This window comes from Myripristis murdjan, chromosome 20 (assembly GCF_902150065.1).
Source record: "Myripristis murdjan chromosome 20, fMyrMur1.1, whole genome shotgun sequence".
In the NCBI taxonomy this organism is placed as follows: Eukaryota; Metazoa; Chordata; class Actinopteri; order Holocentriformes; family Holocentridae; genus Myripristis; species Myripristis murdjan.
Window position 1 is genome coordinate 12162516 of NC_043999.1, and position 21836 is coordinate 12184351.

Sequence of the window (21836 nt, forward strand, 5' to 3'; positions counted from 1 at the left end):
AGCACTTGTACGTGACCAGCAGTTTGTACTACTGTTTCCACCTCTGTCCTTTAGATAGCCAGGAGGCTCATCATTCATCATGGAGATGAGTTTTAAAATGAGTCGGCGTAGAGATCTACAGTAACCCGTGCACCCGAAATCGCCACCGCTTTTCCCTTGTCAATATCTCATCCATCCTGTTTCCCTTCCCTCACATGCCGGTCCACCCCCCACCCTCTGTCCCTTCCTCCATCCAAGAATGAGTAATCCAGTTTGCTTCACTGTGGTAACCACGCTCTATTTTGAGCAGGACATGCATAATTAAAGCAGACTGGACCTGGAGGGAGAGAGTCATCAGAGTGTGTATGTGTATGTGTGTGTACACTTGGGTACGTGTACAGTACGTGTGTGTACGAACGTTTTGTATGCACCCACTCAAATGAAAGCGAGGGAGAGAGAGAGAGATAGAGAGAGTGAAATGAAGGGGCTATTGGACATGTAGCGCTCTCGGTCGGGTTGAGAATAAACTTTCTATTCTCAGCTGTGTATTCACTCTTTTCTATACACTTTGTTCCTTGTGAATTTTGCTTTGTGGGCCACCGAGTTCATCGAGAGGAAAGCAAGTCAGCTTTTTAGGTTTTATTTGCCCTGATTAATGAATTGTTTCGCTTGCACCCAACTACTGTGAAACCCGCACGCTTTTTTTTTTTTTACCACACACTCGTGTACACACAGGCGTGAAGGTGTTGAGCGATGGCCCACCTGCTTGTCGGAAGCAGGTGAGAGCTAATGAGGTACCTATTTATCTTTCTTGGAGAGAGAGCGTGATTGTGTGAGTCGCTTTTGCGTGCGCGTCTGCCAGCCTGCGAGTTTGTCTCATTTGTTTTGTTGTGAAAGTCTTTAAAATTTGCTCGATCACACGCACTTTTGTCTTCCCGCTCCTGGCATATGCGTCTGACTGTTTTCACCGTTAAGTGTTCACAAAGTGCTTAGAAGGTGCTTCAAGGACAGACTGCCTAAGCTACTGTGAGTGTTCCTCGATAGTACTGTGCTTGTTGATTAGATAAGGGTGTCTCCTGAAGCAGTTGTGAATTGATCTGTATCTTTGGGTTTATACACACTGCCAAGCTCTTTGCAGTCACCCTCCTGGTCTCCTTCTCTCTCTCTCTCTCTCTCTCAATTTCCCGCTCTCTGTTTCTGCCTGTCTCTATCTCACTTTGACTGTGTGTATCTCTTTCCTTTCGTCCCTTTACATCTCCCTCTTTTTCTTCCTTCTCCGTCCCGCTTTAACTCTCTCAATCTCTGGCTCTCTCTTTCCCTCCGTCTTTCCGCTGCCTCTCTCCCCATCTCTCTCCCTCGCTTTCTAGGCCTGTCTCTTTCGCTTTGACTTTCTCTTTCAGTCTCTCTTTCTTTGTCTCTCTCAATTCAGTTTCATTCAGTTCAATTCAGTTTAGTTCGGTTTAATTCAGTCTAATTCAATTCAGGAAAATTCAATTCAACAAGATTTAGTGGCATGAAAGGTACGAGGGGATATTTTCAATACACTTATATAATTCATAGCAGCATTTACATAAGTGAGGGATAATGTGCCACCAGTGGAGGGGCTTTGTATCATGGAAGTTGTTTTGCAGTATTGACAGGAAACTTATGAAAGAAAGCAATAATTTGACACAAAACTTTCACCTTTAATCAATGAATGAATGAGCCTTCAAAACTCAACTGAGCCTGGATGATTGGAAAAACACTTCAACTAATCTGTGCTGTATTTAAAGTCTACCTTCTTTTTGTTATCTTCTTTTCTTTTCTTTTCTTTTCTAGTAACAGTTTAGCCTCCAACCATGCATCAAATTTTTCATGTTCCACTAAAAATTCAAACGTGATTTCCACTCTGTTACACCTCACGCAGGTGTTGTCGCTGAACGGACAAATGGACCAGCCTTTCTGCATGAAGTGATATATCAAGCCTGTCTGACGTGACTAACCATAGCAATGGTCATAACAACCAATCAGAATCAAGCATTCCACATAGCCAAGTCATACTAAGTAATATGCAATGCTCACTTCCACAGAGTGACAATATTTTTTTTTAGATATATGCACTCAGTAAGATGACAATGGCCCAAATATAGAATGACAATTTGTAAAATATATGGAAATCCAGTCTATTTACTCTGAATCTTTTTCTCTCTCTCTGTCCTGTGACAGGATTTCCACAGAGCATTCTCCCAAGCTGCAGATCCGGAGTCACAGCTATCTACGGGCGGTGAGTGAGGTTTCCATCAATAGGAGTCTGGACAGCTTGGACCCGGCAGGGCTGCTGGCCTCGCCAAAATTCCGCTCGCGAAACGAGAGCTACATGAGAGCCATGAGCACCATCAGCCAGGTTAGTGGCGCACAGGGGCGCGCGCCCTCCTGCCGTCGGCCCCTATATTCCCCCTACCCCACCGTTATGTCCATCTAAGGTTGTGCAGGGGGGAGGAAATCCATAGCCCTCCCAACCCCAAATTAATAATCAGGTCACCATTCAGCAACCAACTCCCATTTTCTGCATATGCATCTGCTTTCTGTTTTTTTTTTTTTTTTTTTTAGCTCAGATAATTGGAGGCCTATTCAGATTGGGTAGTTAAACATGAGGGTGTGCAGTCCCCTCCCTCCATTACTCTAACACACTCTTTCTGCTTGTGCTCCCTCCTTTAATAAAGCACAATGACAGTCTAGAGACACTGTCCTCAATTTCTTCATTAGAGATTAAAGACTAGAATTTACATGCAGGCGAATGTTTTTTTAATAACTGAAATAGAGATCGGTTTCAAGTAATGATGGGCATTTGTCTTTATATGATGCTGATAAATTTGAGGGACTGGCCAGGAAGCAGTGAAAATGCTCAGCTCTCAGCTGTGTTATTGTCACCGAGCAAAATAAGATGTTAGTCATCTCGGATTTTGAGCACAGCTTCGTACCTTAAATCATCTGGAGTGACAGGGGAGCTTAGCTTACCTTTTCGCCTGGGGGAATGGGGATCTGTGCTCCTTGGAAAACCCAAGGGCAACATTTTGCCTCACCGGGTGAAGGATGGACCCTCGAGACATCCCTTCAAGGTGTGGCATGGAGCAAGCCCAGAGGAGGAAGGCACCAGGCCTGCTATCTGTAACATACCTGCCAAAAGGGATGCCAGTAGGCTCTTTGTCTCTCTCTTTCTGTCCTCCTCTTATTGTGTGTGTGTGCGCGTGTGTGTGTGTGTGTATGTAGCTGTGTGCGCAAACATATTGTGTATATGCACACAGTTAAAAGAATTAGTCATATATTTGGATTGAACCGAGGCCCGAAAACCTTTCTGACTCCAAGCTATACACTCTTGCCCTACTGTGTACTGCACAAGCTGTCGTTCTTGAGTGACACACACCCAAACCACCCTGGCTGCTCACACATCCAATCCCTGGCTTCATCCCATTCTTAGCGTTTTGCTCCTTGCGCAGTGCTGTTGTTTGTTTTTCTTTATTATTCTGAACCAACTGAGCACATTGCGTTGTGGCACCTTGCCAGTTCTATTGGATTTGTAAAGAGTGCTGAACAAGGGCAACTTCATGGAATGGAATAGAGCTCCATCTTATCTGCCCAATCTCCTACACACCCACCGATTTCTTCTTCTCACCATGCAAGTCTGCAAGACATTCCAAAGTTTGTTGTCTTCTCTTTTTTGTTTGACCTTGGTTTGAAGCCTGTTTATTTCCCCCCTCAACCCAAACTCCAGTAGTCGGTCCTGTAGGTCTACTTTTACACTCCTGTACTCACACTCCGATTCCCAGTAGTCTTAGGAGGGACACTTCCTGAATATCACCTGTAATATCAATACTCCTGCTGTCACAGCAACTGTAATTTTCCACTCTGTTGAATGGTCCTTGGAAGTTTTGTCCTGTAATGTTTCCTCCCCTCTGCACTCTTTGGACCTTCCTTTGTGTTTATTCTTCTGCTCTCACCACCTAAAGCTGCACTAGGCCACAGTGAGACGTAACTAACTAATTTGAACTGCAAGACCTGCAAATTTCATGACTCTAAATATTTAACAGTGGCGAGTCTAGCTTTCTCAAGACAGACCACTTTTGCTTTTTGGGTGATAATTGGTATTCACTCTTACGTTTCACTCACTTCCTGTGGGTGGAGAAATGTCCATATTCATTTTGGCAAATATGGCAAATGTGCAGGGTCTCAACTTTGGAAATGGGACACTCCATTGCAACACTACTTGATTTAACCTGCTAAAATGGCTATAATCTTGCCTAGTGGAGTTTTAATTAATTGCTCTGTAAGATTCAGTATTGTAGCACTATGCGATAGTGCTGTGGATTTTGCTTTTCTAACCTAATGTCTCCTCTGCTTTGCCCTGCACTGGGACGACCTGTGCTGGTGTGTGCCTGTGCATTCCTGTTCCCCTCTGCGTATGGGTACGTATGCTCTTTTGGGCGTTTGTGTGTGTGTGTGTGTGTGTGCCCCCTCCTCCGCAGGTGAGCGAGGTGGAGGTGAACGGGCAGATTGAGGCGGTGTGTGAGTCAGTGTTCAGTGAGATGGAGTCGCAGGCGGTGGATGCCCTGGACCTGCCCATGCCGGGCTGCTTCCGCATGCGGAGCCACAGCTACGTGCGTGCCATCGAGAAAGGCTGCTCCCAGGAAGAGGAGGAGGGAGGCGTCATGGTGGGCACCAGGAGGGCCATCTCGCCCCCACGCACCACCACCACTGTCAGAACCATCCAGAGCAGCACAGGTTAGCGGGAACACTCGCACACGTGTACTCATGAATATATGCGCACATACATAATCCCTAGCGCATTACAGATTCATATGTGTGCTTGAAGAAGATGTATTATAGATGTGCTGTGTGTGTACATTATGCATTATGCAGTATGTGTCCAGTCGGAAGAGAATTATATAAATGAGTAACCGCTGCTCCTACAAAGTGTCATTTGTGCTTATATAAAGTATGGAATCAGCTGGTGGTTTTCTCGATATCAGTCTTTTAAATTCTCCTCTGACAAAAATCATTCCAGCACCGTATATTGTTCATAGCAGAAAGAGTTGCTTTAGTTAGCTGACAAGGGAGTAGTTTCACTTTGGAAAGGCAAACCCAAACTCTGTGCATTATTATCCATCTGACCCAGTTTCCCTCTCAGATACAATATGATGAATGCACAAGTGTTTTTTCCTCATAAGAGCTTATTCAAGCTGCAAAGCTCAGTGGCTGGGTCTTATTTTAGTCTTCTTGTGTGCCTTGTGGTCCGGGGTGCTTGGCTTTCCAGCATTACTGCATGCAGTATTGATGCTGAGTGGTGTTGGCATTCAGCACTGGGCGCTTCTATGTTTCCCACTTCAAATCCAGACATCACTCCCTTACGTTGTGCGCAGTGACTCACCATCAGCGACCACGCTTTGGCTTTCTTCTCCACGCTTGTTTAATTACACCAATTAAAACACGTTTTCCCAAACCCGGCCGATGAAGTAACAGTCAGCTAATTAAAATCATTTGCTGCAAATTGTAACAATGATAAAACCAGTCACATCCATTTAAAGGGCTCCCCATTGACTCTGAGCAAACATTCATTTGGTGACATTTCAGATTTGCTTCAGATGATTTCTTCTGAAGCTACCACACCATTTCCTTCTCCACAACTGAAAAAAAGGCTGCCCGGTTATGAAAATGTATCCAAATACGAAAAACTGCAGCAAACTACGTTTTCATCATGCGTCTATTGACAGTTCAGTCAAATGACATAGTTACTGGCAAGCAAAGGTTTTGTTGATTGTTTCACTGTGTAGCGGTTATTGATCTATAAAGAGAGATTGATAAGCTCAAGCCGGGGACATTCAGACCTCCTTCCCCCAAGGAAGGGAGAGATAATGAAGACCATTCATCAGGTGAAGTGTTGTTGGGAATAGACCCATGGCTTTCAAGCTAGGCAGCTACTTTGCACTGCCGAGACGGATAAAACAAAACAAAACAAAACAGATGAAACATGATCAGATACAGGTGCACTTGTCCTGCTGTGTCACTTTCCCCTCTCTCTTCTTCCCTCTCTCTGTCTCCCACTCTTTCTCTCTCACTTGCTCGCTAGCTATCTCACTATCTTTCACACACACCTTGCAGAAGTAACTTTCGTGATCAATAGTCATTTGCCATCGATGTAAAAGTAACATCTTAAGACCCATGTCAGGTAGCTGGAGGACAATAGCTGGGCTGGAGGTGGTGAGATACTGTGTGTGTGTGTGTGTGTGTGTGTGTGTTGTGCATGCACACAGGTGTCAGCAGCAGCAGCAAGACAGCTGTTGTCCCTTTAATGAACATCCATTTTGTGTGCCTGATTTTGTCACATGATGAATGGACGCTGTTGAAGTACAAAGTAGAGGCACCAGTCTGGTATAGGGGAATACTGAAGATCCAACATTATGCTCAAACATTACAATAATAATGAATAATACATAATATGTTTTATTTATAAGCACCTTTCAAGTCAACCAAGGACACTTTACAAATCAATACATAATAAAAGACAGTCAATGCATAATAATAAAAGATATCACCTGAAAATGGTAACAATAACAAAGAGCAACAGCAACAAAACATGAATAAAAATAAAGATGGCAGACTCAAAGGCACACTGTGCAAAATCAGGACCATTCAGAATGAAAAGACAAAAAGTATGGAATAAGTTTGTAATATGATGGGTGTTCACTTACTGATAGATTACATGCTTAATCTATATTTTTGTGAAAACTCCTTGCAAGCTAACATTAGTTGTACCATATAAAATTAGTTTGTTGAAATTAATGTTATTTACTCTCAGATGTTAATATCAAATGTGAAACCTGAAAGCAGGACAGTAGGTAAAGTTTTTTTTTTTTTTTTTATTGCTCAAAACATGCTCATCCCACAGTTACATGTTTTAGATATTGGCTGCTGAATCCTCAAAACATGAAACTGAACGACTGTCCTGGACTCTTATCAGTTAGTTAAACTATACCATTTTGGGAGTCATTCTTCTCTCAAATGAGCCTCACAAGCGCTTTTTTTTTTTTTTAAATAACTATTCATCACAATATCATGATTTTTGCTCAGTATATGGAGCACACTTACAGCATTTGGAAAATCTTGTACATCTCGTCCTTACTGCACTACTGGAGAAAATATCTCCAGTGGAGAAAATATCTCCAGTAGTGCAGTAAGTTCTCATATTTACCTGTTGACGCCAGAGAGCACAAACACACCATCACACCCCTAACCCCACTATGTGATGATTGCTATGAAGTATCATATCACAGAGCTTATAAAACAGGAAAAGAACATGATACATCCAGCATACATGATGGTGACAGCCTTCCAAATTGGGATTGGTGCCAAGTGCCACTAATACTGAAGTCAATGGGACAGGCTTGGATAATACTTCTGTAAACCTCTATACATGTCCTGTTAGAGCTTTGATGGGACAAAAATTCGACAATATAACAAAACAACACTTTACGTAATGTAGACCGGTGTGTTTTTATCCAATGTGTGTGGTAGTTGTCTTTGTTGTTGGTCTCTGGTCATCTGGTGTGTGTCTAGCAGCTACATATAGCCATGCATAAACCTTGAGTGATGTCAGGAAGACACAGAGTACACAATCTTTGTATCTTAATTATTATCTTTGACTGTGCTGTTTCATCCAGCTGAACCCAATTCTCTGACTGGCTTGTGTAGCTCTTCAAGAGTTGATTGGCGTTTTTTTCCCCTCTGACCCCTGACCTCAATTTGCTCCCGACATTAATGCATGTTAGGATCAATTGTGTGTGTGTGTGTGTGTGTGTGTGAGAGAGAGAGAGAGAGAGAGAGACCAAAGGTGAGCGAGACAGTATAGGGCAATGTAAGGAGCATTTTACCATGGTAGGTAGCGAAGGTAGCGGATTGTTTGAGATTACTGTCTTAGTTGTACAACTCAGCAATTCATCACCCCCTTAGATCTCCACCACTGAATCGTCACTCACTGTAATTAATTAGCCAGCTCTCCTCTTTCTCCTCCTGTGGAGAGGCCGTGATTGAAGAGGAGAGGGAGCGAGAGATTGGAGGGAGAGGAGAAGATTTCAGTCCCGCTACAGTCTCAGAGAACATACTCTTGTCTCTTCCTCACATGCATCAACACAGACACATAATGGGCATGTGCAGTGACATAGCTGCATGCCAGCCATGTGAGCCACTTGCTGCTCAAAGGATTAGAGCAAACAGTGCGGGATAATGGGCACTCCCACTTACACACATACAGTTAAACACATGGTAGAGCTTATTGCACAGGTTCGTACAATAAGTGTCATACAATGTACTGTTCATGATTGAGGTTTGGAGCCTGGTAGTCCTTACTTTGTGACTCATTTTTTTTCTCTTACTTGGCCTCTGTGAAAATAAAAACCTGATCACACGCGAAAATAATTGTACAATAAGTTCAGCCCCAGAAAACAGACGCAGTATAAACAGCCTTGTTTATTATTACTCTCTGTTCTTCTGCTATCCAAGGGCGATGCATGCATGTAGGATGCTCGCACACAAACACCAACACACACAAACACACACACACACACACACACAATCACACATTTAACAGGAAAGCTGCTGGGAGGCCAAAGTGAGAAGTGAAGATGTTGTTGTGGTAAATATTGCATGATGTTTCTGAAGGATGGCTCAGGCACCGGTTCCAGAAAAACAGCCTGCACTTATGGTTTCTGCTCCTTCTTGTCCCCCAGCGAACTGTCAAAACATCACATGTATAGACACGCACACACACACGCACATCCACACACATACACACACAGGAGAGATGTAACAGTTTCAGCTCGTACTCCTTTCCAGTTTGCCCACTGCGCCGCTCCAACCCATTATTATTGATGATCTTTTTAATCCTGAGGAAGGAGACCGAAGTGAGGGGTTGTCCTTTGATCTCTTCTCTTTGAACGTCAAGTGGCTGTGGCTGCTATCATCTGCCGCTCAACTCGCTCAAACTAGCATACACGTGCACGCACACACACGCATGCATGGGCAGACGCACACACTGACAGTTGTTACTATTGCCTGGGACAGACATGTTGGCCTAGACATCAGCTCCTTTGGATCGGTTTAACAAAATCTGGAGCAGATCCTCTTTCTAAAGCTTCAGAAAATCCATAGCAATCGGTTAATGTGAGGATTTTACTGCCTCTAAGCCCTGGCTCCTCCACCCTCCGTCGTCTCCAGTTAACATATTCATCACCTCTGCACTCCTCTTTGTCTCCTTCCTCCCCTCCACCTCTGACAGAGCTGCTAGAGTCCCTGCTTTAGGCGTGTTCGCAAAATCAACCTGTTGTTTAGCTGAAATAGAGAATTGACCTTCAATTAAAAGGAGTACACAAAGATCTTACGCCTGGGAAATATGCCATGGTCTCTCTCTGTCTCCCTCGCTCTCACTCTCTGTCTTTCCATCTCTCTCTCTGGCCCGCTGTCAATTATCCAGCCTCATTTTCCCAGCATCTATTTTTCAGAGGTGCCAAGAGATTGGCTGCAAAGAGATGTCTTCCTCCCCTCGCTCCTGTAATAAGCTACAGGACAATGTTTAATTTAATGGCTGTGAATTTCCTATGGCTTTAAACAGAGGCCCCGCGCTCAATAAAGTATAAAGTGTTCCGTAAGTAAACGTTTGAGGCATGCTGGTGGCTCATTTTGCTGATGGGCTTGTCATAACCTCAGTGGACTCCCTCCCACCCCCTCGGTGTTCTTCAACTTTTCTCCAACTGCTCAAACTAAAATCTAAAAAGTTCAAAATACAGAAAAACACTCTGGGATGCATACTTTATTGAGAAGAATGGCTTTGCGCAACCTCGATACAAAAGGAGAGATGTGTGTAGATTAAAATGTACAGTAGGCCATATAGAAGCAATAGAGGATCACAGAGAATGTCAAAGTAATAAATTACTGCTGCCCCAGCGATATGAATAAAAAATACATATTTATAAATAGAGATATAACATTTTTCTGATCTCAGAGTTTAGAAGTGATGTACAGAAGTGCAGAACATATGCTGCTTTCAGTGTGGAATAAGAATCAAGTCCAATGGGTGGATAATGTTTGCAAGGTTTGTATTTAAATGCACAGGAAACAGAGGGGACGACTGTGTGCTCTCAGGCTGGCGGTACAGTACCAGAGGATGAACTAAAGCTTGTGCAACACTGCCCACAGTGGCTGAATTTAACACAGCACTCCACTCCTGCCCTCACTCCAAGGTGTGTGAGTGGGTGGATCAAAACTACCAGACAGCCTGATCCAATTAAGCACAATTGTTGTCATTGCTGGTGTTTTTCCAAGAGGACACTCTGAGAGAGCCTGTTAGAATTAAACCACCTAAAATTTCCCTAGGTTCCAAATATAGCACAGGGGAGGATGTAAAGAAGACGTTAAGGTTTGAGTCTGGTCAAATCAAGATCAAGCTGAAATTTTGGCCAGATGTACACTCACACCTTCACCAGCCCACACAAATTTAGGGGAGCAGGGATGAAATTTGTTTGTCACATGCCAAGATGACTCATCTGCTACCAAAGTAAAGCAAAACTGTGCTCCTGGGCTCTGTTTGTTCCTCTCTTATGTGTTTGAAAGGGTTCCCTCTCCATGTGGGTTTGAGGAGGAGTGCAGATGAAAGGCCCCTGTGGCAGTTTAAGGCTTGACAGAGCTATTGGTCCTCATGACGCTGACCTGAGCAGTGCCTCTCTGCCCCATGCTGCTGCAGTTGGTTGCTGTGGATATGGCCATCTGCTCGCCTGTTGTGTCTGTTGACAGAGACTGATCAGGTCAGAGCAAGGTCAAGATTAAATGTAAACTTGTAATCCCTGGGGCTGAATGACTTAAATGCATTAAAATAAGAACGCTAATCTCAGATGTGTTTGCCTCTTAAGGTGAATTTTCTGTAATCTCACTGGTGATCAGCTCTGCAACATAACATTCAGGCAAAGGCTGACTAGTAGTGACCCTCATTCATACAACACAGAATGAAAAAGAATAGATCCTGATTTATAATATTCTTGCAAAAAAAGTGTCACATGCATGTTGGTAAGTTAAAAGATACCATTCTATCCAACAATGAATTCTATCTCTCATTGCACAACTTGCATTAATTTGATGCTACTTACTATGCATTTATTTAATAAAGATTTATGTCAGAATAAAAAGTAAGTATGAGTTTAGTTTAGTTGCCCTTTCCTTACCCTTAACTATGAGATTGCTCGGGGGCAAAGTCAACTAACCCTCTGTTTAGTTAACAGAGCTACTCAGCCACAAGGTGGCAGCCATTACTCTGAGTTTATGAACCATTTTTGAGTTTGGCTGAAAAGTTTTAGTGCTGTGTTTAAACAAAGAGACACAATTCCATCACTCCCTGACAGTTCAGCTGCTGATGGGGGTTGTTGCCTATTTGGTGTCAAAAAGACAGAGTGGACTATTTTACAATAGGCCTATATGCTGTGTGATTTATATCTGGTTTTGTTTCTTATGGGTCCCTTTGTCTCTTGAGAGGAAAAAAAGTATTTCTAGTATCCTAATACCTTTTAGAAAATACCACGCAATTATCATAGCGAAAGTAAAAGACCGTATCGGAATATAACAATATTATAGGAATATTATTAGTGATTGAAAATAGCAAGTGCAACAAGGCCACTGTAAACACACTATTGACTGTCTCAAATATATTAAAAGTCATTATGGGAATATTAAAAGAACACTGTTGTGCGGGGTGGTTGTGAACGGGACTGTCCCACCCAGTGCAGTCAGAGGAGAGAGAGAGAGAGTGTGTGTGTGTATGGGGTGGGGTGGGGTGGGGGGGTGACGCCAGTCCACATCCTGACATAAGATCCAATATCGTCACACTGAGAGAGGAAAAGAGGCAGAAGAGTCCCATCATCTGATCTCAGAGGAGAAGCGGCACTTGTTTATATGTCACTGCTTCAGTGTTTTTACAGCGCGCTGCTCGGCATGTGTGACTTCTGGATCCGCCTTTGTGAGTAAAGCCGCTGTTGTGTGTTTCTCTTGCTGTTTGTGCCACAAGGAAAGGCATGACTATTAGCGAGCTGCGTCAAGGCGCGGCCACAGGCAGACTCATGCCGGAATTTAGCTGACGTTGCCTTCAAAATAAAAGCCTAAAACTTGTCCGTGTGCTGTGTGCGCATGCGTGGGGGATGGGTAATAAGTATGTTTTGGGATACGCAGAGCAACAGAAATCGTCGCAGGATGCAAACATAACTAGGGATTTGCATTTAGATGATAGTTAAGCAAAATACGTTGACACATGTACTTTACTATATATATTTTTTCTTACTTTAAGTGTCAAAGTTTAGGTTAAAGTCTCATGCAAAGCAGCCTCATGATAGTTGAAATTAATTTCAACCCATAACAGTGGCATAACTATTCCCAATGACTATAGCATTGTAGCTCTAGTACTCTGAGACTGGAGTAAAATAAAACAGACTAATCCACCTCTGAAAACCTAGTGTTGCAATACATTCTTTGTTTAATTGTGGTGTCCATTACCCTGAAATACCATCTCCCGTGCAAGTTATTTCAATCAGGGTTTTGTTTTGAAAGTCCTAACCGGATGTTGTATTTTCTATGTGGTATTTCCCTTGACAGAGCTATCAGTGCCCATCCCAGTCTTTCTGCTTATTCACGCTTCAAATGAAAATGGACGAGGCTCCTTGTGTCGATAATGTAAAACGAGATCATTATCACGACAATGACCTCATCAGTGACACTATTCACAATGCAATGGAAAATGTTTTTTGAGAACTTGAATTATCATAAGAGTAAGACTGTGATGTTTATAAATTTGTGGGCTACTGAGTTAATTATTAAAATGGCATTAGACCAGATGAAAGAAAATAAGAAACTCAGGAACACTATTTGTAATTCTAAATAAAAGAATGATTGAATATTATGAGGATTTTATCTTTGTGGACTTTGTAGGTCTGTTGGCCTCTAGTTAACAAGTTTTGTGACACTGAATAAAGTTTTTACTCTTTCCCAGGCATATGGCAACTTGTTTTCCCTCCAAATCAGAAAGCATGTGAGCGTGCTGAGATTAGCTGCTGTGCTATTTGCTCCTGCCTCCAGTCAGCTCTCAGGACCACTCGTGGTAGCCGGGAAATTCTGAACAGCTTCCAGCCCCCAGTCTATTTTGGTGTCTTATCTTTGATGCGAGACAACAGGTGTGGCCTACATCACACAGTGCACGCTTGGCGAGGCATCACAACACAGGTTTCTGCAAAGTCCAGTCATATGGGCTGGACTCAGGGCCATAGTCTGGAGTTTATACTTTTGTGACAGTTGAGGTGAGCATCAAGAGGGAAGGTACAGGAGAAGGGTGCTAAAGCCCTCAAGCCTTATGGGGAACCTGATTAGGGGTGTCAGTTACTGAACTGAGGCATGCTGGAGGTAGATGGAGGGCCCCTAGCACCCTGCTGTGTGACAGACGAGCAGTCTGTGGCCCCTCTTGTCCAGCAGGCCATCTGTGTTTCAGTGAGTCATGCACTCCATTCGGTTCATACACGCCACTGATGCCAGCTATGCCGCCTGCTTGCTCACCTACGTGCTTTCCGCTTGCTATTTTCAGATGAGCTCTCAGACCCTCCTGTGCTCAGCATGCCATGGACACACGCATACACACACACGCGTGTGTGCACACACACACACTCATCCCTGGGGATCCAGCTAGACCACGGTCCTCTGGAGTCACGTTAGTATCACTTATATGACAGCGGCCATCCTGAATATGTCTATGGAGTATAGGGTTTAACTTGAGACTGATGCTGACATATTCATCGAGGAAGGTCTCAGCCACAGTGACCCAGAAGTATCTAAATATTACTAAAAATAGCAAACAGCAAACAGTAGTCTTTTTCACTTATTATTGCTGGAACAGATGTTTTTGAGGTTGATTTCTAATCCGTATTTGAGTAAGCAACTGCATCTGCTAGTAACATCAACTTTCAGTCAATACAGAACATGTCTTGTTTATTGTTCATGTTCTATTTTATCACTGTTTTTATTTTTGTGTTTGTGTGTCCTTATTCCACTGCCTTTGTCCTGTTAAATCCTATTAATGTTGCTGCTGCATCAGCCTTCCCAGGTTCCCAACAGTGATAATCAAAGGTTTATCTTTGTGTGATTTACAATCTGCACCTAGCCATCAGTATTCACACAAAACTCATCCTGACAGATAGTCTGGAGAGCATAACAGCTACATTTGTTTGCTGTTTACGTGTTTTGTGTCTGCATTTGGACTGATATTTCTGGGGGCTACTGTTCCCAGGATACACATTTATTTTAGCAAAAAGCAGAATCACGGCTTGATAAATAAAGTCTACTGTATTCCAGGGCACAATGGAGCCAGTTTGTTAAGATGTTAGCCTCTGGCTTGACATCATTACCCGCCAAAGTGTCCAAAACAACAACGCCCACATGTACTAGTTCAGAAACTGCCAGAATCACTGGGTGTGTTGCATTTGTGCTATGATCCTTGAAAACCAAGTGATGAGGATTAGGGCTGAAGCTAACAATTATTTTGTTTCATCAGTAATTAATTGATTAATCTAGATAACTAATTCACAGATTTTATTGCAATGAAACTAATACCTTTTCACATGCGCTGTTGCAAGTATCAATTAACTGTTATTGCCTGAGGGCAGACCCAACAAAAATAGTGCATTATGGTTTTTGCCAGCCAAAAGTTAAGCCTATAGTTCTGCATAACTGTTATCATACACTTGTAATGGCTGAAGACCTGATTTAAAAGGCAGACTGGGAAACATAATTAGAAATTGTTGATCCAGTCTTTATGTAGGCCTACCTTGTTCACTGGCTGTTTATTTAATTCAGTGAAAACAGCCTATATACAGGCATGAAATGGGCAATATGTATGCTTTTGAAGGCTTTGAAATCTGCTTTCAAATTGGCATCATGCTTAAAACGGATATTTTGAGTGCATATGTGATAACGCTGGACAATCAAGAGGATGTCTGGATATTGCTTTGTAAAGGTCTATCTCCAGTTTCCTCTGTTTGGTTGTATCTCTGTGTTACTATGGGGAATAATATAGTTAGCCACAGCTTGCAATGATCTCATGGCTTGCCCTCTCTCTCTCTCTCTCTCTCTCTCTCTCTCTCTCTCTCTCTCTCTCTCTCTCTCTCTCCCTCTCTATTTCTCATTTCCTGCCACTTATCCACTCTTATTTTCCCAGCAACACTGATTGCGCTCCCTCCCACCCACCCTACTGTCTTTCATAGTGTCTTGTTAAGAGCCAATTATCACACTAAAACTAAGCTGATGAAACACACAGAGATAGAGGGATGCTTTTACCCTCGTCATCTCGCTGCTGAGGTACGCGTCCACATATCATCTTGGATAAATAAAGCTGCGATGACAGGAAACTCAAAACACAGCCCCCTGGTTCAGGGGCGCTGTCATCACAACAACAACGACGACAGAATGACAAGGGCCGGGGTGGAAAGAGCACCAAAATATTCTATTAAAGTATTGTCATTTAGCTGAAATTTTAGTTTTGTAGGAGTAAAATTACTGGAGTGAAAATTTTTATATGGGGTTGCGAAGGAGTGGCATTATAGAGTTCTGGCAGGGTGGCTTGGAGGTCAGGGAACTTTAATGTAAATTTCTTTTGATTTACTTATATGGGAGGTGTCATAATAATAATTACTGACAGCAGCTTTAGAAGAAATACCCTCAGTGAAAGACAGGCTTTAGAGATCCTCTCTACAGAAAGCTTAAAGAGCAGTGAGTCAAAGCTGTGTCTTCTTTGCATTAGATCTCTTACAAATCAATCATTTTGCATTAATGATTATTTCTTATTTCTTATTATCTGTAATGTATCAGTTCATCACTACACAAATTTGCACATATAACAAGGTTTGGGTGGCAAGGCTGGCACCCCATGCCACGTCCTCGATCAGCCATTGATGAGAGGACAAAGTAAATGCATCAACAACACCATTTGGAGATAGGATCTGATGACATTCACTGATTTTGTCTCAATTCAACATGTCTTTCACTCAGCAACTCCACAATTCCTTCACTCAGTTTTTCTTACTTTCCCTCCTTTCTCAGTGCCAGTTTCCACGTTCCAGTTCTTTGCTCAGTCACAATATAGAGGCTGCTCTGGGCAAAGGCAAAATACAACTTTGTAGCCAGCATTAAAAAAAAAAAAAAAAAAAAACAGATTGAAGACTCAACAACAAAGACAAAGAGGTCAGGTGAAAATATGGGGTTGAATTGGCATGATAATTCACAGTGCTAGTTGGAGTATGAATCTCTTCTCCCACACCGTGACTGTGTTTATTCTTTAGGATTACAGACTGTACACTGCATGATGAGTGTGCTGTAATGCATGTCATCATTTCATCTGTGGTATAAAAAAAAGTAAGATGGAAAGAAAGAGGGTAAGAAAAGATCCATTGCCCATTATTCAGGAACGTTGCTGGAGTGCCTCTTTGCAAAACAGCCAGGCAAAGAGAAAACAGTGTTACTGTAACTGAATGCTTTTTGTTTAATGTTAACCAGGCTGCCATGATTAAGTTGGAGCATTTGATGTCACAGTTGTTTGTTTCCACACGCTTGTGCAGATTTGATGCATATGCAATTTACTCAGCTGTAATTTCGGATGCAATGTTTATAGAGAGCCCATAAAATCTGTATTCCGTAAACAATGTGATAAAATGTGGCAAGGTAAAATCCTTTAGTCATGACAGATTCATCTTTAAAATGCTCACAAAGACCAGGTACACACAAACTAGTTCACTGTAAAGAGAGTAAATGTAATTAATGGCTTCTACCTTTACATGGGTTAATGGTCAACAGCAGACTATATCACTGAACCATAATTTACATATTTGCTGAGTGTACAGAATAACAAGATCACTTGCTGCTTCCATTAAAAAGGCTTACCAGCTGTATGCAGAATCCCTTATCCCTTATTTCACCTGTTAATGCATTTTAAAAATGAAGATGCAGAAAAAATGAAGGTATCAGGAAGAGATGAGACAAGTTGAATAAGAAAAACTGTAAGCTGTAAGACTTTTCAGACATGAATTGTGCAAAAGCAGGTGCAGCTGAACATAAAGTAAGCTGCGCACTCATCGTGAAACCACAAAATTAGTGCAGCTACTGAGTTTCATATTTCGGAATTTATTTGCATCACTTCAAATTAAAAGAGTTTGCCTTCTTTCTCATATGATGACAGGCATCACCTGTGTTTACCAAGGAGTATTTATCTGGTTTATCAGTCAGTCCAAGCTCTATTGATTCACTCTCACTGTGTTTGCTTGTGCAGCTCGAGCCCCTCAGCTTAGTTCTCTATACACAGTCCTGCTTTCCCCTGGGCCTGATGAAAAGCTGAAGGCTGTCTATCTTGCCCCTGCAGTTTGTTTGGCACAGCAGGAACAGACAGCATGAACACTAACCTTGATCTCTGCTAACACAAACACATCTCACGTCAGCTAACCTGGCTCCATTGGCGCATGCCTTATAATCCTTTATAATCATTTTACCTGTGTGCGGTCGTGACAACTAAGCAAATCAGGCAGCAGGATGCAAACACTCTGACACCATTAATTGGACTTTTCTCCATGTATGAAATTAGAGAATTAAGGTGCTGTTACCCCAGTGCTGCTATTGTAGCTATTGTTATATGACAGCACCGTGAAGAAAACACCTCCCGGCCGAGAATTTGCCTCCAGCATTGACTTTGCATCAGAGACCATTCCCAGTCCTGATTTTTTTTTACAATGCTAAATTTTCATCACTAGAGGGAGCTACATCCTTTATTTAGCATTCTAACCTGTGGCAGCCTTCACATGTTTGACCACAGCATTAGCAAGTCAGAAGTCATAGCCTGTGAGATCACTTCAGAAATGTTATTCTAATCAGATTTTATGACAAATCTACAATCCAGCATGCATATGTGTGTGTGTGTGTGTGTGTGTGTGTGTGTGTGTGTGTGTGTGTGTGTGTGTGTGTGCGTGTGCGTGTGAGTTTGAGACAGAGAGAGAGAGAGAGAGAGAAAGGGAGAGAGCACTAGAATGCTGCTTTGAGCTCCATCAATCCCACATGTCATGTATGTACAGTCACACACACACACACACACACACACACACACTATTTCCTGCCCTGGTGTTAATTACAGGGACAGATAGCAATGTGAATGTGAAATACACCTGTATGTCAGCAGATCAAAGCTACCCTCTGTTAAGGTGGAATTATTATTCAAGGAGTGGATGTAAATTAAACAGTAGTCTGCTGTCATCTGGATCTCTCTCTCCATCTCTCTCTCTCTCTCTCTCTCTCTCACACACACACACACACACACCTGCATAATGCTGTCATTCTAGATGCTTTGAAGGTCTGAGTAGGTGTGTTTGACAGGAAACAAGGGCTGGGTCGAGGCATGTGGTGACACACTCGCACACGCAACGCACACACATGGAAGAAATGGGAGAAATGGGAGAGACGCTATACTCTGTTGTGGTTGGCAGCCGTACCTCGATCAAGCAGTACCTTGGTGCGCGTGCGTGCGCTTGTGCCCTGTAAATGTCTGCAGTGTCTGTCTGTCTGTGTGTGGCTTCTCCTGATGCAGCTGTGTGATCAAGCCCAAACTGGGAGCTCAATGTGGGTAAACTGTGATTTGGCTATCTCTCTTCCTGGAGGAGATAAATCCTAGCCATGCTGGTGTGTCAACCACTCAGTAATTACTTCATCCTGTCACGACTGTCTGAGAATGCAAGCCAGTGGGAACTTGCACTGTCGCTCTCTCATGGCACGAGGGGGGAAAAAGTCAGCAGTCTCTTTTATATTGCCCTGCGTGAGCTTAGGAGCGTTAGTCATCAGCTGAGCGCCTCCTGAGGAATTACATCTAATTCAGAATTCAGAGGTTTACATCAGTGGATTTACTGCTTGTTATTCATACATGGGATAGCTTGTGCAATTGCTGTGTCAGTGATGTTCGTCACAGATTTATTGGGCTTCTAACTTCTCACTGAATCTAACATGCTGTGGAAGATTTGTTTAGCAGCAGTCAGCACATTCAAATATCAACTGTTAAAAGTGATTTAATTGTAAATTGACTCATCCCATTCTTGTGTTAAACAGAATTTAAGTAGTCCAAAAAAAAAAAAAAAAAAAAAAAAAAAAAAAAAAAAAAGCTCTTGACTTGCAATATGAAACCTTTCACTAGGGGTCATCATAGCCTCACATAATTACTGTAACATCATGAGTGGGTGAACAGTTGCTTTGAAGTGTGCTTGCAGTTCAAATGCATGTACAATGGTTGGACCTGCAACTGTTGAATATGTCACAAATTACACATAATTCAAATGCAAGCTGATCTTAATGATAATGCAGGCGATTTGCAGCTGCAGGTCTTCTTGGATAATTTGCAAAATGCAAGCAGATGTTGCTTTATTATAATTTTACTTACCTGTAATTATGTTCACCATGTGAATCAGCAATGATTTCCTGCCCGTACATGCAGTAAACTAACATAAAAGTCAATAGGATAAAGCTCTGGGACTTAAAGCTTTGGTTTGTGGCTGCTAGGTGTTTATGTTTACTTACGACTTAATTGGTCCCAGCTTGTTTGGGCCTGGAATGCTTTGATTATGGACACTCAGGGAGGAAGACTGGTGTTTGGATATCTTTTGACACAGGAAGCGCAGGCAAGAGAATGTCATTCATTCATCTCCTCCTGGTCTCAGTCAGAAAAGATGGACAGAAAGAAACAGAGAAAGGGGGAAAAATGAGAGGGAGGAGGTGAGGAGCTGACAATTTTGTGGTAAACACAACGCTGATAGAAAGAATGGCCACAGCAGTGCACCCCCACTGTCTGCACTCTCTCTCTCAGTTGCTCTCTTTCACTGCTCGGAGAAAGACATGCACATTATTCTGACACTTGGATATTACAGAGAACACACGGGATCCAGGGAAATGATGGAGCCAGTGCTGCACTTTCAAAAATGTTTATTTTGAGGATTACTTGCCCAGATGTCAAGACTAGACTTTTAATGTGAACAGCCCAGTTGACGTGCCAGGCCAGGTAGACAGCGGTGGCTCTGTCAGGTAGCGGCTGTCCCTCCCTCTCCTCCGTTCGCTCTTCCTGTCTGTGTTTTGGCATCAGAGAGAGCAAAGGAAAAGCAAAGCCCCTGAAGGATTTCCTCAGTGTTGACTGTGGATGATCCTCATGGCTCCTACAAGCTAAGGCTGGGCAGGGCAGGGCCCGCAAATTCAAAGCCCCGGGGGAAACAAAAAAACACAAGAGGGTTTTCGGATGCAGAATTTAATCTCCTCCAGGCTGGCTGGAGTTTTTTGAGGAAAATAAAAAATGGCTCCCCGTAGCTATGCATGCACTTTGCTCAGAAAATGTAAAGTTTGAAGAGAAGTTTACTCAAGATACGTTTGCTTGACAGCTAAATTGTGTGGTGGCGAGTTTGTTCATGTTGTTTTTCTGCTGTCCTGGCGGGGAGGGGGTGAGCTGGAGTAAAAGTCAGCCTTTCTCTGTGTGTCTGCGTCTTGCTCAAGCTGAGGAATGGTGCATGGCGATGGCTGTAAGTGGGTGGTTTGGGCTGTGCAGTCTGGGAGGCCAGGCCCCAGCGCAAATTAAAGACTTCTCTGTGAAAGTCCCAGGCTCAGCTACAGCAGTGTGCATGTGTGCATGTGTGTCTTTGTGCCTGTGTGACTGAGCCTGTGTGCAAGTGGCTGACGGGGGAGAGACCCAGCCTTCCCTTTTTCTTTTTTTTTTCTTTTTTTTTAACCAGTCATTAAAAATAAGCCACAACTCACCCATGATACACACTGAGAGACACCAAGAGAGAGAGAAAGAATGCATCTCCTTTTTCCCCTCCCTTTCTTTGAGCTTTGCTGCTTCACTAACCAAGTAAAGAGGGGAGGGGAGGAGGGGGAGGTTGTGCTTGAAGGGAATGATTCCAAGTTGGAGTTTTTTTTTTTTTTAAGATGCACACTCAAGACCCCTCCCCCTGTAAAGAGTAGCAGGCGGTTTATTCTGGCCAGGAGGAGAGAGAGAGAGAAAGAGATGAATGGGGAAAGGAATGCAGAAGACAAACGAGAGCTCTCGGCAGGAGAGTGGGAATGCTGTAGGGACCATTGTTCCTCCCCCGCTAGATTGGGCCGGGGGTGGATGTAAACACACAGGAAGAGAGGCGAGAGGGGTGTGAAAAATCACACCTGAGAGGCAGATAGAGCTCCACAGCATCTGTATCTGTACCTTGATGCGTGAATTATGCACATTTGGGAGACAGACGCACACGTACGCCGTTTGCTGCCGTCTCGCCTTTCCCTCGGCTCCCTGCGCCCCTCCAACAGGATGTATAGGGTCAGAAGGTCAGGACTGCAAACCACAAAGACAGTATGCGTCAGTGTGGCCTGGTTCTTGTTCCACTCCTCCCTCCAGCGCCCCTTTCACCTCCTACCTCTCCATCTCCCCCTCTTGTTCTGTTTGGCTCTCATTTTCTTCTCTCACTTTCCATCTATCTCTCCCTCCCGTCTCACTCTGCCAACCCACCCACCCACCCACCCACCACGCGGCCCCCTTTGCCTCTTGTACAAGATCCGAGCCTGACGTTTGGTTTTGGGCCCAGATGGCTTTAGCATGCCTCTGGCTGCGGATTAAGCCGCCTGCGTCTCCTTTCCCCCTGTCTCCATGTGCAAGCGGTCAGGACAAAGAACGTCAAACAGGAGAGGGGGGGAAGGAATGCGAGGAAAAACCCCGGGACTGTGAAACGACACCCGACACTGACGTTTCATGGCATTCC

General features: G+C 43.3%; 1 protein-coding gene across 1 annotated transcript in view; it reads left to right on the forward strand.

Moving 5' to 3' along the window:
* Positions 1–21836, forward strand: part of dlgap1b (discs, large (Drosophila) homolog-associated protein 1b) — a 51624-nt gene that overhangs the window by 10156 nt on the left and 19632 nt on the right. Inside the window, exons 3-4 of the mRNA XM_030079733.1 lie at positions 2185–2362; positions 4482–4737. Coding sequence (XP_029935593.1) covers positions 2185–2362; positions 4482–4737 — 434 coding nt within the window. The remainder of the gene's footprint in view (positions 1–2184; positions 2363–4481; positions 4738–21836) is intronic.